Source organism: Rattus norvegicus, chromosome 4 (assembly GCF_036323735.1).
Source record: "Rattus norvegicus strain BN/NHsdMcwi chromosome 4, GRCr8, whole genome shotgun sequence".
Lineage (NCBI taxonomy): Eukaryota > Metazoa > Chordata > Mammalia > Rodentia > Muridae > Rattus > Rattus norvegicus.
In genome coordinates, this window is record NC_086022.1 from 29979628 (window position 1) to 29995069 (window position 15442).

The window sequence follows — 15442 nt, forward strand, 5'->3', positions numbered from 1 at the left end:
GGTGTGTGTGTGTGTATGTGTGTGTGTGGTGTGTATGTATGTGTGTGTGGTGTGTGTGTATGTGTGTGTGTATGTGTGGTGTGTGTGTATGTGTGTGTGTGGTGTGTGTGTGTGTATGTATGTGTGTGGTGTGTGTGTGTGTGTGGTGTGTATGTATGTGTGTGTGGTGTGTGTGTGTGTGTGTGTGTGTGTGTGTGTGTGTGTGTGTGGTATAACCTGGCCAGGATTTTTATAAACACGCATTGCAGACTGCGTATCAGTAGGTGATTTTGATAACCTCGCTTTATCCCATCCTGATTGTTTGGGAATGGAATGACACAAGGGTCAAGAGAGAGAAAGATATTCAGAGGAGGAGTCCAGCATACCCACGTATGGTTATGGGCTCAAGTAAGAGTTAGCCATACTTTATCCTCTCTCTCCTGCTTCGCTATGAGACGATGCAGCCAAGGTGAGGGTCCCTGTCTTGAACCAGTGTCTGATGTTGGAACTCTTCACGCTCCATAACTGGGAGGGAAATAAATCTCTTTTCTTCATAGAGCTGATCTACACTTTACATTCATGACAATATCAACTACGAAAGGTCAGTATAAGCTTCCAATCTCCATATTTAATGCAAGGAAAAGAAAACCTGAGCTATAATGTAAAAGCGATGATTCCCCATTTATTAGCATACAGAGTCAGTGACAGGGAGTATAGGCACAGTATAGCAGTAGAAAAGCATCTCCTGGACTAGGCCCCAGCTTCTGTGGGATTCCGATTAACAGGCTGATTGTGCTAGCACTCACATTATAAAATAAAAGGCAATGAGATATTTACTCAGTCTTCTAAACAGAAGACAAAATTCTTTGCGATAATAGCTCTCACGGAAATAAATTCTTCTTTCACCCTATTGGACCAACCAACTCCCAAACCCTCCATTTTGAGAAGAAATCCTTACAGGACTTGTTTTTGAAGCATGTCCTTATTCATACACTCTCTGTGGCTTGTCGTTTGTCCTATCTTTAATCAAGGGATGTTGATCAAGGACTCAAAGTGACAATAAGGAGTGATCCCAGAAGTCTCCCAACACATGTGGTGACAGGCTAATGGCAACACAGTGGGTTACTGAGAAACTCTGAGTGTGAACATCAGGCTTTCTCACCACAGAAAGTAATACAGATGGTAATTAGCTAGATTTTCCTGGTACACATCTATTGTAGAGCATCTTGTCAATACAATACTGTGTGTGTGTGTGTGTGTGTGTGTGTGTGTGTGTGTGTGTACATATAGACTTTAATGTCAATAAAAGTAAATAAATTGTAGAGGAAACAGAATGCTTCATTTCTCAGAAGACATATGAAACTCCATAGTAGGACTTGGCCCGTGGGCCTTTGTGTTATTCTGCTCTTACCTCTCCCCCAGACATCCTAAGAAGGAGCCATTTTTCCTCCAGCAATTGCTACTAGGACTGGGAAGGGTCAGGTGACTTAACAACTAGCTATTGTAATTGGTTCTACTCTGAAAGGTGTGTTGTTTGTTTATTTATTTCATATGAATGTTTTTGCCTGCATATATGTCTGTGCAGCCCTTGCATACAGTGCCTCTGGGGGCCAGAAGAGGACACCAGATCCCCTAGAACAGTTAATAGACAGTTGTGAGCTGCTATGTGGGTGTTGAGAATTGAATCCTAATATCCCTGGAACCTGGATAGCCTAGGAAAGCAGCCATTGCTCCTGACCACTGAGCCATCTCTTCAGCCTCTCTGTTACTGCTTACGAAGCACAAATTGGGTATCTGTGTGTATATCCACTGTTTCTTTCTCTGAGTATTAGAAGAAAGGGATGGATGTGTTCTTGCTGGGGTGTGCAACAAAATTTCATAGAAATCAATATGGTCTCTGGCCACTTAACCCTTTCTTCCACTTTTTCACACAAAGCCAGATCAAGACTTGACTCTCTCAAGATTCCCCACTTATTAGACTGTTTCCTCTGCCTGCTGTGCCGATGCCCATGTTGTTCCATTCTCCCATAATCCAACAGGCTGAAACTCTCTAACTTTCTAGCCTCCAGGTCTCTGAGTCTCCCCTAGCCTTCCATACCAATTGTAGCATGTCCTCAGACGCTGTTCTATGTCTTACCATGGAGACATGTAATATAAACCATACGAATGTGTTTACACACATGAGAATGTAACAGTTTTCTTTTTCTGATCTTTAATTTCAGCCTCCAGGGACAAGAAAAGGTTGCCCATCTCTCCCTATCTATTCAATATAGTGCTTGATGTTCTAGCTAGAGCAATTAGACAACAAAAGGAGATCAAGGGGATACAAATTGGAAAGGAAGTAGTGTTGGTATCACTATTTGTGGATGATATGATAGTGAACCCAAAATTTCCACCAGATAACCCCTACAGCTGATAAACAATTTCAACAAAGTAGCCGGATATAAAATTAACTCTAAAAATCTGTAGCTTTTTATACAAATAATAAATATGGTGAGAAAGACCAGAGAAATAACACCCTTCACAATAGTCACAGATAATATCTTGGTGTAACTCTAACCAAGCAAGTGAAAGATCTGTATGACAAGAACTTCAAGACTCTGAAGAAAGTAATCAAAGAAGACTCCAGAAGTTAGAAAGATCTCCCATGCTAATGGATTGGTAGGATTAGCATAGTGAAATGGCCATCTTACCAAAAGCAATTTACATATCCAATGCAGTCTCCCTCAAAAGTCCAACTCAATTCTTCATAGAGTTAGAAAGAGCAATTCTCAACTTCATATGGAAAAACAAAGAAAACACAGGACAACCAAAACAGTTCTCAACAATAAAAGATCTTTTGGTGGAATCACAATCCCTTATCTCCAGCTATACTACAAAGCAATAGTTATAAAAACCACATGGCATTGATACAGAAACAAACAGGTTGATCAATGGAATAGAATCAAAGAACAGATATAAACCCACACACCTGTGGACACCTGATCTTTGACAAAGCCAAAACCATATGGTGGATAAAAGAAAGAATCTTCAATAAATGGTGCTGGTCTAACTGGCTTTCTGTATGTAGAGGAATGAAAATAAATCCATATTTATCACCTTACATAAAGCTCACGCCCGACTGACATAATTTTCTTAAAGTTGCTAATGACCTCCATATTTTATTTGACCTTACCTATAATTAGGAGTGAAACTGAAATTTTTTTTCCCCTGGGCTATAGAAGAAAGTAGTATCACATGATAGAGAAAAGTATAAATCATCTGTTTATTCCTTTTATATAGAAGGGCATTGCTGGGTCATGTGGACCTCAGTGGTACACTTGCTTCGTGTGTGCAAGTCTCTGGGTTTGATTCCCAACATCAAATCAGATGTAAGGAACAAAAGGTGTCAGACTGGGGATATAACTCAGAGACAGACCATTTGCCTGACAGGTGTAGGAGCTTAGCACTTTGAACTCAGCACTACCACAACCAACCAAACAAAACAAAGGAAGAGAAGAAGGAAAATTCCTTTTAAAAAGATATTTTAAAATACTGTGAGATTACCCAACCAAACTGCAGAAAGAAATAGGGTTTTCTGTGTCAGTTAATAATAATAGGGGGTTGGGGATTTAGCTCAGCGGTAGAGCGCTTGCCTAGTAAGCGCAAGGCCCTGGGTTCGGTCCCCAGCTCCGAAAAAAAAATTAAAAAAAAATAATAATAAATGTTGTTTTTCATACTTTAGATTGCTTTTTAGCATTAAAAACCATGTAATTTCCTTTGACATTTCTTAAATTCATTTTTATACTATATTTTTATGCTTAACTTTGCATTGTTTTCCACAATACTACTAAATTAAAGATATCCGGGCCGAACGGACATCATTCTTTGCTTCTTATGGCAAAGAATTCCAAATTTTGATCGAAGTCCTATTTAAAGATTTTATTTGTGGTTGCCCATATGCATGTATGGGCGGGAATGTCTATACAGTGCAGTGCAGTGCCTGTAGGAGCCAGAGGCTTCAGGTCTTGTTAGAGATGGCACCTTTGAGCCAGATAACAGGGGTGCAAGGACCAAACTCAGCTCCTCTTAAAAAACAGAATAGTACCTTAACTGTTGAGCCAAATCTCTCACTCCAGGTCACTTAAACCAGTGATGTGATCAGAATCCATTATTTTACATTTTATGTCAGAAAAAAGCGATCTGTCTTCCAGTGACCTAAGCTAGATTTGTAAAATTTGAGTTCCAAAAGTTGAAGCTGTGTGGCTGCATCAAGAACCCTTTCCAGTAGAGTAACCCTAAAGTCAGGCGTCAGTATGTTGAATCTCATGAGACCTCTTAAATGAGCTTTTGTCCGGAGCCTGTGTCTTCTTTGTAGTGTGACTGTGTATTCATGTGGTGTATGCATATGCGTGTGCGGGTCCACAGGCTGGCATGCCTACACGTGGAAACTAGAGGAAGACAGCAGGCGTCCTGCTCTATCAGCTTTGCCTTCTCCCCTTGAAACAGAGTCACATGCCCTGCAACTAGGCTGTTGGCCAACACGCCCCAGTGATCCTCCTATCCGCCTCAGCCACCACAGGGTTAGGATTACAGGTGTGCATCGCCATGCCCAAGTTTGTATGTGCACGCTGGGAATCTGAACTCAGTTTTTCATGCATGTAGAGTAAACACCATGAGCCATGGGCCCATGTTTCCTTCATGAAGAAAGTAGATTCAGTAGACAGTCATTATATAAACATTCAAATTCTGGGGCGGAAAAACCACAAAGAAGACACTGCCCCATGTACGCCGTCATTTCTTAAGTGTAGTGCGTCAAGTAGATGGATTAGTTCTCAGCAAACTACTCTGTACTGTCAACTTACTATGTCTGCTGAAGGAGCACAGAACTAATGGTGGGGGAGGGGGAAGGGAGGCAGGGTGATTTCTTCATGTGAATTCAAGGACTTTTGTGGCTGCTTGGCAGTTACAGCAAAAAAAAAATCTGTATTAATAATACTGATATGTTGGGTAGCTCTGCTTCTTATTTTCTTTTCTTTTTTTTTTTTTTCTTCGGAGCTGGGGATCGAACCCAGGGCCTTGCGCTTGCTAGGCAAGCGCTCTACCACTGAGCTAAATCCCCAACCCCGCTTCTTATTTTCTTGTGCATTATAATTTCTGTATGGTCATTAAGTGTAATTCTTTGAGCTTCGTTAGTGTGCTCTTAAATGTCTTTGAGAAAGATGATGCCACAGGAAACATCCATTAGAAATGAACCTCCAAATCTCTCAGCCAGCCAAGCATTTAAAGTCTGCAGAGTTAGCGGCTTCCTGTTGTCCCAGCTAAAGAGAAGTGCAGTGTAGGTTTGTCTCCTAAGTATCATACTTTGGGGGTGATGTGAACGAAGGAAAGTAGGTGTACAAGAAACTCCGTAGGCAGTTCTGACACTGCATCTGATATCTCCCCATCCCACCAGCAAGCTCAGCTCGACACACATAGGACGTGGCTGGCCTCACAGTCAGAGTTGCAGGTTATGGGAGCAAGAAAGGCAGAAGGCAGAGAGCAGAGAGTTTTATTTTTATGTACAAACAGGAAGGTGTGGGTACTCCAAATCCACAGTGTTTAATGTGAGCTTAAATAAGAAAGCAGTGGAAAACACAGGTCAAATAGCCTTGGAAAGAATTCTTGGCAGGAACGTTTAGAAAACCACCATACTGGCATTTTAACTAGATGTAGTCAGACATCTGAATTCCATCTGTCTAGAATGATATGAAACTAATTCTCATTCCCTGAGTGAAATTGTGTTTATGATGTAATGTGGGATTTGTGCAGTCGCTTTGGCACATAGACCCTTATGTGTGTATTTAAGCAGAAGTTATGTGGCATGCTTTGTGGGAAAGGCATTCCCACTAATGTATGACTTTAATTCAAAACGGTCTTGACCGCAACTGTGATAACAGCTGGAGCAGTTGTGCAGAAGTAGGTCACTTGTGCTTTTCCCCATGGCATTCTGACATAAGCTAAGGGTGCAATGGTTTGCTTGGCCTAGATTAAAGTCAACCCAGTGCTTGAAGAGATGGCCTTGTATTGTCAGCCAGGAAGCCAAACACGTTGAGATGGAAACATTAAAAACGATAGAGAATGGTTGTAAAGTATGACTTCCTTGGTTTAGTTCAGGTTCGTGCCATTCTATTCCAAAGGACGTGTCCTCCCAAAGTTCAGCACAAGCATTTGGCTAGCAGTGTGTCTGCACTGTTGATAGAGAGTATGATTAACTAGCTGTTTGCCTGTACTGTGGATAGGGACTGTGAGCATGGCGGTTCAGGGAGGGGGCAGGTTTGAGCTCATTGGATGACGGCTGCATTGAGAAAGGGCATAAATAGCAAGCCCATGGGTGGGGCATGGGGGTGGGTGGGTGTCATGTCCTCTAGAAAGTCCAGGACGGCTTTCTAGAGGAGAGACATCAACATGAGATTAGAGATTGGGTTGGATTTATAGCTCAAGAGCGAATACGTGAGAAGGTGACCATTTCTGTTTGGCAGGGGATGAGTCAGGCTCAGCAACCCTGGGCATGGCTGTCCTGAGCCATCTCAGCAGCTCGAGCCTGGGCAGAATCTTGGGGGTTTGTGGTTAGAGCATTTGTGGTTTTTAAAAGTTTCCCAGATGATGCTGGTTCAGAGCACTTTCAGAACCACTGGCAGCTGAAAGTGCAGTTTATTACGCGTCTGTGAAATGTATCTGGAAAGGGCGTTGGGACAGGACCTCAGAGGCTTTCCTGTGTTAAGCCAAGGACTTTCTCACCCACAGTATGGGAAACTATTGAAAACTGCTGCTGCTGCTGCTGCTGCTTTTTTGGTTCCATTCCAGGGCCAGCTTGGCTGCACATGCTTAGGGTCCTCCCAGGGCAACAGGAACAGTGCAGTACAGAGTCTGTGTCTAGGTGTACCTCACGACTTGGGGTCATTGCTGAGAGTAACTTAGTCATTGCGTCTGCCCTGGGGCTGGGACAATTCTGATCTCTGATTTGGTTTTCTAAGCAGAATCATAACAGCTTTTACAATGACTCTTCTCTGTCCAGGGGAGTCGGCTGTATCTTTGTTGAGATGATCCAAGGAGTCGCTGCATTTCCAGGAATGAAAGACATTCAGGATCAACTTGAACGGATATTTCTGGTAAGTTCTGCTCAAAGTGCTTCTCAGAAAAACTTGTTTCTAATTAGTTACTTGGTGACCTAATGAACTGCCGGAAATATTTTTAAAACATGTTTGTCTATCGTCTCATTGAATTCTAGCTTTTTTTTTTTCCTTTAAGAAGTAGGGAATTCATTGACTGGTGTCCATTTAAATTATCATATGTGAATAAAATGATAAAATGGTAAGAATGAATGAGACAATGGGCTGTACATGAACATGCAGGAGTAATGACTCCATCTTTCAAAAGGATGGAGGTGACCTAACCAACGCCCTCCATGTGGGTTCTATGGCCTTTGATTGCTAACCCTCTTCAGTGGCATTGCATGTGGAGAATGGCAGGTGAGAGGGCATGGTAACCTTCCAGAAGAGACAGCTAGGCAAAACTTGCCTCAGTCATGTCTTTAAGATAGCTCTCCTCTAGGAGAGGTATGGTGCTATGTTCCCCTGAGGTGATTTGAGGAAAATGACACCTCACCTTGGTCATCTTCTTCCTCAAACTGTAAGTCTTTTCTTACTATGAAATATATATTACATGGATCCAAAATGCAAGGCATTTTACAAGATCACTGACTCATACTCGTCAAAAATTGCTGGTGTCATCAAAAACAAGGGACTATTGTAATTCCGGGTGGAAGCTGGGAGGATGTGACAGCTGAGTCATGTGGCCTCATGGGCGGACCCCTGGAGGATCAAACCTCAACAGAGAAAAATTTAGTGAGGGACACATGAAGTGTGGGATTTAGCCAATGTCCATGTGTCGTTAGTTGTGGCAAATGTTCGGGGTAAAGATTTAACAAAAGAAGCTGAGCGGAGGGGGTATAGAAACTCTCACCAAAATCTTTGCAACCTTCGGCTGCTCATGGAGCAACTACTTTAAGCACTGAGCCATTTCACAAGGAGCCCTTCCACGTATCCCGTGAGTGTTTAAAACAACTGAAGAAGGTATTTTAATGAGGTATAGCTCATGTGTTGTCTGTGTCATGTTAAATCGTATCTGAATTGTTAGCCTTCCGGTTTGCTTAATACCCAGGTATAACTACTATACCCACTCAGCTACATTCAGAGACTAATTTCTAAAGTTTCTAGTTAGCTTTTAATACCAAACCCTATGAAACAATAATTCTATAACATTTTAAAGGTTTTTTAAAATTTGTTTTGTGCTAAAAGCATTGCTTTCTTATATGTAAAATAGTTAAGTAAGGGTTAAAGGTATGTGACCTTTAACCTTACCACTTGAGAGGCAGAAACAGAAGGATCAGGATTTCAAGGCCAACTTTGATAATGTAGCAAGTTTAAGTTTTTTGAGATCTCAAAAAAATTAATAGATGAGAAAACTTTAAAAAAGATTAGGTTTTTTCCTGTATATTATTTCAAAATGAGTGCAAAGGAAACCCACATAGTTATATAACTGAATTATATGATAAGGCAATAGATGTAGGAAAGTGAGTTTCCCAACAGCAAAATCTTACTTACTGGAGATGTTTGCATAATACAAGTCATTTATATCAGGGAGCACATTTGTATGTCTTTCTTGTATGAAGATTTAGCTCCCATTTCTTAATTGTATGGCAATGTTTTTCTAATTTTCTGGGTATTCAGAGACCTTTGAGCCATAGCTAGGCTTTTAATAAGCCAGAGAAATAAATCACCACAAATTTCCCCTGGGCTCATCGATGCATCAGGCCACGGTTTGCCCTTCCTAGAGCACAGAGATCCTTGAGTGCAGATAACCCTCGTGACTGCGGAAAGGCATTGTTTCATTTGCCACAGACACTGATGTCCATAATGCTCCTAAAGATAAAATGCCCTGTGGTAGTTTGGAGCTGAAGATCATGTTTTTTGGAAGATGGCTGATTTAGAATTAAATGACGGTGTGTTTTGCCCTGAAGAATTAGAGAAAAAAAATCAAAAGAAGTCTAGGAATTTTGTACATCAAATGTTGTAATCTTAAATAGTTTATATTCTCCTCTACACTGTTGACATTTGCAAATGTAGCTCTGTAGCATGTTAAGGAAGCCCCACTTTGGATTTGTTAGATAAGGACATTGGACAAACTCAATAAGGTGGAATCAATGGTAGGGAAAACCCTCTTTTCCTCAGTGACCTTTTATATCAGGCCTAAATAGGAATGGCTATTAAATGGGGATTAAGTCTCCTTCAGCAGGCGTCTACTAGACACTGCCAGAACCTCGTTTCTAAGGTGGCAGTTGTATATCTGGCCTCTCGGAAAGCATTGCCTAGGAGTCAATCAACTTTGAACGTCGTGAAACATCAGATTATTTAGTTTGTTTTGTGTCTTAATATCGGGATTAAGCCCATTCACTTGCCTGTAAGCTGTACGTTAAAAGGTGGTTAATAACCTTGGAGCACAAAATTAATACCTTGTAAGCGAAGATAGTCATTATAATTACTTCCCACACACTGGGTCTTTATTAAAAATGAACAAGGCAGCAAAGATCAACCAGTGAAAGCCTCTCTGTCTTCCTTTGTGTATCCTTCTTTTGTGGGAGAGAGCAGGTCACATTTTAACAAATCCAATTAATTCATTTTCCGAGCACCACAACCGTGTTGGTGCACAAGGCGAGCCGGCGTCGCCTCTACCTGCAATTTCCCATTAAATCGTTCTCCATCTTGAATTCACGATGTTCATATGCGAGACATGAAGAAAGGCGGTAGAATCTGTTCAGAAGCTGTTCGGAACATGTGGAGCTGTGTGTGCATCTTTACCAAGTTCTTAATGAGCAGCTCTGCCGGTGTAGGGGAACAATGGTTTGTTTCCAGTCCTTCAGCGTCGCCTGTTCTAAAATATAACGCGATGCGTTCTGTTCACCTCCATTAGCTGTAAAACACGAGCAGCAGATAGGTTCATTTAGGTGAGTGGCAAAGTCCACGACTAACAAGAAGAATTTGTATTCCGAACACATTGTTCTGGCTGGAGGAGAAGAAGCCCTCGTGATAGAACCCTGGGAATATGTGTCTGTCACTTCAGAACAGCTGAGCAAATGGCAAAGGGTACACACACAGCTGTCAGAATCCTTGGCAGCTGCTTCCGGGTTTGTGTGGCTCCCGGCCCAGAGTACAGCAGTGGCGACAAGGGGTGGGGTCGGGGCACGTGGTTCTATTATACAGGCCTCTTCTTTTTCTCCAGTCTTTGATCATCAGTAAACCTGACTGTCTCACCCGTCTCTACCTGCTAGGTCTCCTAGCCTGCTGTGGAATTTCATCTGCTGCTTGTTGACCTATTTTCTATTGTTTGATTGTTACATTGGTTAAAATATTCCCCTTCATCAGCGTTATGTGTCAGTCAGAGTTTAAATGTGCGTGCGTGTGTGTGTGTGTGTGTGTGTGTGTGTGCGTGCGTGCGTGCGTGTGTGTGTGTGTGTGTGTGTGTGTGTGTGTTCAGGCACATGCATGCCACAGTGTACATGTGGAGGTCAGAGGACAAGTCTGCAGTCGGTTCTTTCTTTCTGCCATAAAGGTTCATCGGGCTTGGAGTTAAGTGCATTTACCTCTTGTTGACCAAAAAATTTAATTCTAAAATTGGGTGACTGCGAGACTAGGCTTCAGGCTGGTGGATGTTTAAAGAAAGCATTTCCAGGGGGTCATGTGGAGAAACCCAGGAGATGATCACTTAGCTCTGGGAAAGGGACAGCAGCGTGGAAACAATGTATGTGTACAGCCCGCTCTTTCAGGACTGGTGACGGGTAAAATCTTCTCCCCACAAGAGAAGACAATAAGAAAACAAGGAGACACTCTACTTCAGCTGCTGCTTACCATGTTCTGGTGCTATCTATGGAGGTGGTACTTGTTGATTGAAGGGAGTAGGCAGAAGGCATGAAGAGACTAGAGATGCAAGCATTTCGGGCAAAAGGAATAGCTCACGACAGCTATATTATAATGAAATTTCTCAAGACCAAGTCTGTTAAATTAAGGGCAGTCTTCATGATCAAAGTGAGTTCTGACACTCTCACTACTCTGGCCTGTTTTACATCAATCATCTTCTCACTTGGGAAGTGTTTGTGTGAATTACATAGTACATGTAGTATACACACATAGGATATATTTGATAGTAGAGGTCACGATGAAATACTAAAGTGAATCAGCCAAGAGAATTTGCAAAGCACCTGGTGAGTGTCTGAAGTTGGAATTGTGTGAACGTTGGAGATACGGGCTTCTGCGTCAGTTCTCCATGAGAGTTGGCATGGCCAGACAAACGTGAGATGTGTTTCTGTTTGCAAGAGCAGATGTTGGCTCAGAGGAGACAGAAGGATGCCCAGAGTACAGAGAGCCTGAACTCACGAATTTTGAGTGTCAGAACTAGAACTTGAAGGGCTTGTTCTCTCCGCCTTGTGTAAGACAGTAAGGTTAATGATGCTGTTGAGAAAATGCCATGTTTGGAACTTCTGAGCGAATACTTCTAGGATGGCAGATTGGTAGAGCCAAGTTACACAATGTGCTCATTATGTGAGCCGGCCGTAAAGTGTTGGAAAACACTGAGCATAGCCATCTCTGAGAGATGGGTGGGAAGAAAGGGCGGAGTTACCGTGAGTCCTTTTAAGTCAATGTTTACATGTTTTATGGTACATCATAAATATTTTCCCTTTTATTGAAAAAGTTTTTTTCTCATACAATACATCCTACTCATAGGTTCCTCTCCCTCTATTCCTCCCAGTTCCAACACACCTTCCCTCCCATCCAGATCTGCCTACCCCCTTACTCTCACCAGAAAGCAATCAAGATCCTAAGGACAATTAAAAATAAAAAGATAAATAAAGGCTAATACCTTAGAATAGGACAACCAAACAACCAGAAGAAAAAGAGCCCAAGAGAAAGCACAAGAGAGAGACCCACTTGTTTGCACATTTAGGAATCCTACAAAGACACTAAGTGTGCGTGCGTGTGCATGTGTGTGTGTGTGCAGATATATGTGAAAAATAAAATGTCATGACATGACGTGAGGCAAGGGACCTTCTAAGATGCCATTGAGTGCTTTTTCTGCTGGCCATCCATTGCTGGACACAAAGCTACCCTTAAGTCTAGTTTCCCCACTGAGACTCCCTTGAAGAAAATTATTTTTTTTATTTCCAAGTGGTTGTGAATCGGATATTCCTCCTGGGTCGTGGACAGGGGCCTTTGTTCCCCATCTGGTGCAGACATGTGCATGCCCTGTGCATGCTGCCTGGCTCTCTGCAAGACCATATTACAGAGAGTTTGCTGATTTTAAGGGTTATGCTTGGTGCCCTTCACCCTCTGGCTTTTTACAGTCTTCCTGCCTCCTCTTCCGTGGGGTTCTCTGAGCACTTTCAGGGAGGAATTCCTTGGAGACATCCTGTATAGGGATGAGTGTCCCAAGCTCTCCCACTCTCTGCCTGCCTGGCTGTGCGTCTCTGTATCTGTTCTGATCTGCCGAAGGAGGAGGCTTCTCTGATGGTGATTGAGCCAGGCACTGATCTGCTTCCCTGGTGGAGTGCCATCCTAGATATTTTTAAATGATGTAGTTTAGAGTATTTGTAAATGATGCTGGAGATGGAGGAAGGCATAGTTGGTAGATCAAAGGATTACAAAAGGCCAGAGAGAACGGGAGAGTAGATGGTGCCTTGAAAAGAGGAGGAGAGACTTAAATAATATTGTAGAGGATAAGGAAGAAATAATAATAATTAATATGGTTGTTTTATTTTTTAGTTTAAACAAGTGGGTTCCCATTTTATATTCCATATAGAATAATAGTAAACTCATTAATGTACAATCATAAAATGTTACCACTTTGTTAATACAGGGATGTATTGTTAGTATGTGGCTACTTCCCTATTTCAATTGTGTCTCATCCTGCAACCAATCCAAAACTGTGTGCTTTTAATCAATACCGATAATTTTACAGATTCATCTTTCCTAATCTGAGTAAATCCTGGGAGGTTCTGGAGTTTGATGGGAAATCTTGGCTAGTGCTGGGTGGAACAGGTAAACCTGGTCAAATATTTTGGTTTCTCTCCGTAGAGTCGTGGCTATCTCCCAGGGGGTCTCTCCCACTTGACTGACTTAGACTTTCTAACAACCCAAATGGGCTCTAAGAACAGGTATCCCAAAGAAGCAGATGAGGATACCGTGTCTTTCTTAACTCAACCCTGGAAGTTGTACAGTCACTGATGTCACAGAGTCACCCTCTCTCTATTGGGCAAAGCAGTCATATATCTCTCCCAAAGTCCAGAAGGGACATGGACTGCAATTTTAGGAGAGAAGCATGTGAAAATAGCAGGGCCATTCTTTACCATCGCTACACAGCCTATCTCAGTTTTCATTGAATCTTGTCAGGCTGGTAGACAACTTTGTAGGGAGACATCTTCTGTCAGCCATGCATTCAAACTCTAGTTTTATTTCCATGTATCCAAGCTCATGGTAGTGGTCACAATGCTATCACCAGTGATGAATGTGAAAGTGTGAAATGTCACCTTAATGCTTTCAGGCTATGGGGCACTTCCTTTTCTCACCATCCTTTCTCCCCATTTGCACTAGCAAGCTCACAGACGTGTCAGACTGAAGAAACCGGCTCAGATACTGTTCTATCAGGACACACGTGTCTGAGGAGGTGGTGACACTTTTTAAAATCTTAGGATGGTAAGGGATTGTCCTATAACTCAAATTCTGCCTTTCAGGGCCTTTCCCCCTCTTCATTTGTAACTATACTTCCACAGATGGGGGAACATAATCTTTGTTCCGAAGAACACAACTTTTTTTTCTTGTGCAGGCAGCTTCTGAGATGGTTCCCCTTGAACTCTAAGCACTGGGTTGGATCTAGTGGGCTGTTTGTAGTGATGTGCAGCACTCGTCAGAGTTACAAAGAGATCGTTACTTCTGAGGCTGGAGAGGTGGCTTAGCAGTTGAAGCCCTTTCTACTCTTTCAGAGGACCAGTGTCATGTTCCCATCATCCACATTGTGGCCCACAACCACCCTGACTCCAATTCCAGGAAGCCCTCTCCTGACCTCCACCTGTATGAGACATACACGTAGGGCACATACGTGTAGGTAAAGCATTCATTCACATAAAGTTAAACAAATTTTAAAAATTGATATTTAAAAAAATGTCACTTTTTCTTTAATGTACGTCTGTGCCTAGTATTATGTACAAGAGGAAATGAAAATCCCTAACCAGCCCGATGCAGTCCTATACTTGTTATCTCTCACATTACTTGAGTAAGAATGCACCTTTTTTGTGTGTTACTTACTTCCCCTTCTTCTCCTGAAGAGTTTACCCTTCAGAGTGGCTCTCTCTTGGCTATTAATCTTTTCATGAAGAACAGCTTCACTTAAAAAGGGACCTTCAATCATCTCCTGTCCAAACCTCTGCAAAGAAACACATCTTCCTTGAACTATTTTGTCTTCACTTGATCTCCTGAGCCACATTATTCGATAGCTTGATAAAATCCAGTGTCTGTTTGATTAAAATTCATCTTATACCATAATCTACCTGAGTCACTGGAGCACGTCCCTTGGAGAACAATTTCTGTCTCAGTCAGCTAACAGGCTACTTGACCTTGGAGGCGACTCATCCTCCGTCTCTCTGTCTTCTGACAGTGGTAGCCATACATCTTCCAGGCTGTGTGCACGCCATGGCAATTGCTATTCCTCCCAGAGTCTCTTTGTTTGTAAGTTTAGTTGTACTGGAAGCGTGTTAAGAAGTATAGAGCATGAGTGGGCCAGGATATTTTTTTTTCTCTTGGCATAGTAAAAACAACGGTTTTCTGTGGATGTTTTAATAAGTGCATTATGCAGTGTGTCCCTAGTTGTCAGTCTCTTCCTCAGGAATTCGTCTTCTCCAGGAAAAGGCCAAATGTCAGGATTAGCACACTTTGTCATGCATGTTCGCCAGTCCCTGGTGACCATGCAAGAACTAGCTGAGGGACTTTTTCAGTTACTCCTCTGTTGCTATGATAGAATGGGATAGCCAAAAGAAAGGGTATATTTTGCCTTATGTTCTGAAGGGAGTGGCCATAATGGCCAGGAAGGCATGGAGTAGAGAAGAAGCAGATACCTAGCTAGGTATTTCACCCACACAAAAGGATCAGAGTGGAAGGGATGGGGAAGTGGAGAGGATTGTGGGGGTGAGTCTGTAAACCCTAAAAGCCCAACCCCAGTGACATGCTTCTTCTAGCAATGCTCCACCTCTTAAAGCTTTCATAACCTTCCCAAACAGTGATAACTGGGACCAAGTTTTTAAACATAGGAACCCATGGAGAAAGGGGCATCTCTCATTCATACCACCACAGGGACATGTCCTGTGCCATCCAGCCTTTGAGCGTAACAGCTACATATTTGT

The 15442-nt window shown here is 42.3% G+C and overlaps 1 protein-coding gene across 5 annotated transcripts in view; it reads left to right on the forward strand.

Moving 5' to 3' along the window:
- The window catches only part of Cdk14 (cyclin-dependent kinase 14), a 594415-nt gene that overhangs the window by 360391 nt on the left and 218582 nt on the right, over positions 1 to 15442 (forward strand). For all 5 annotated transcript variants that reach the window (NM_001395582.1, NM_001395583.1, XM_039107757.2 and 2 more), the window contains one exon: positions 7016 to 7109. In NM_001395582.1, the coding sequence (NP_001382511.1) occupies positions 7016 to 7109 (94 nt within the window). The remainder of the gene's footprint in view (positions 1 to 7015; positions 7110 to 15442) is intronic.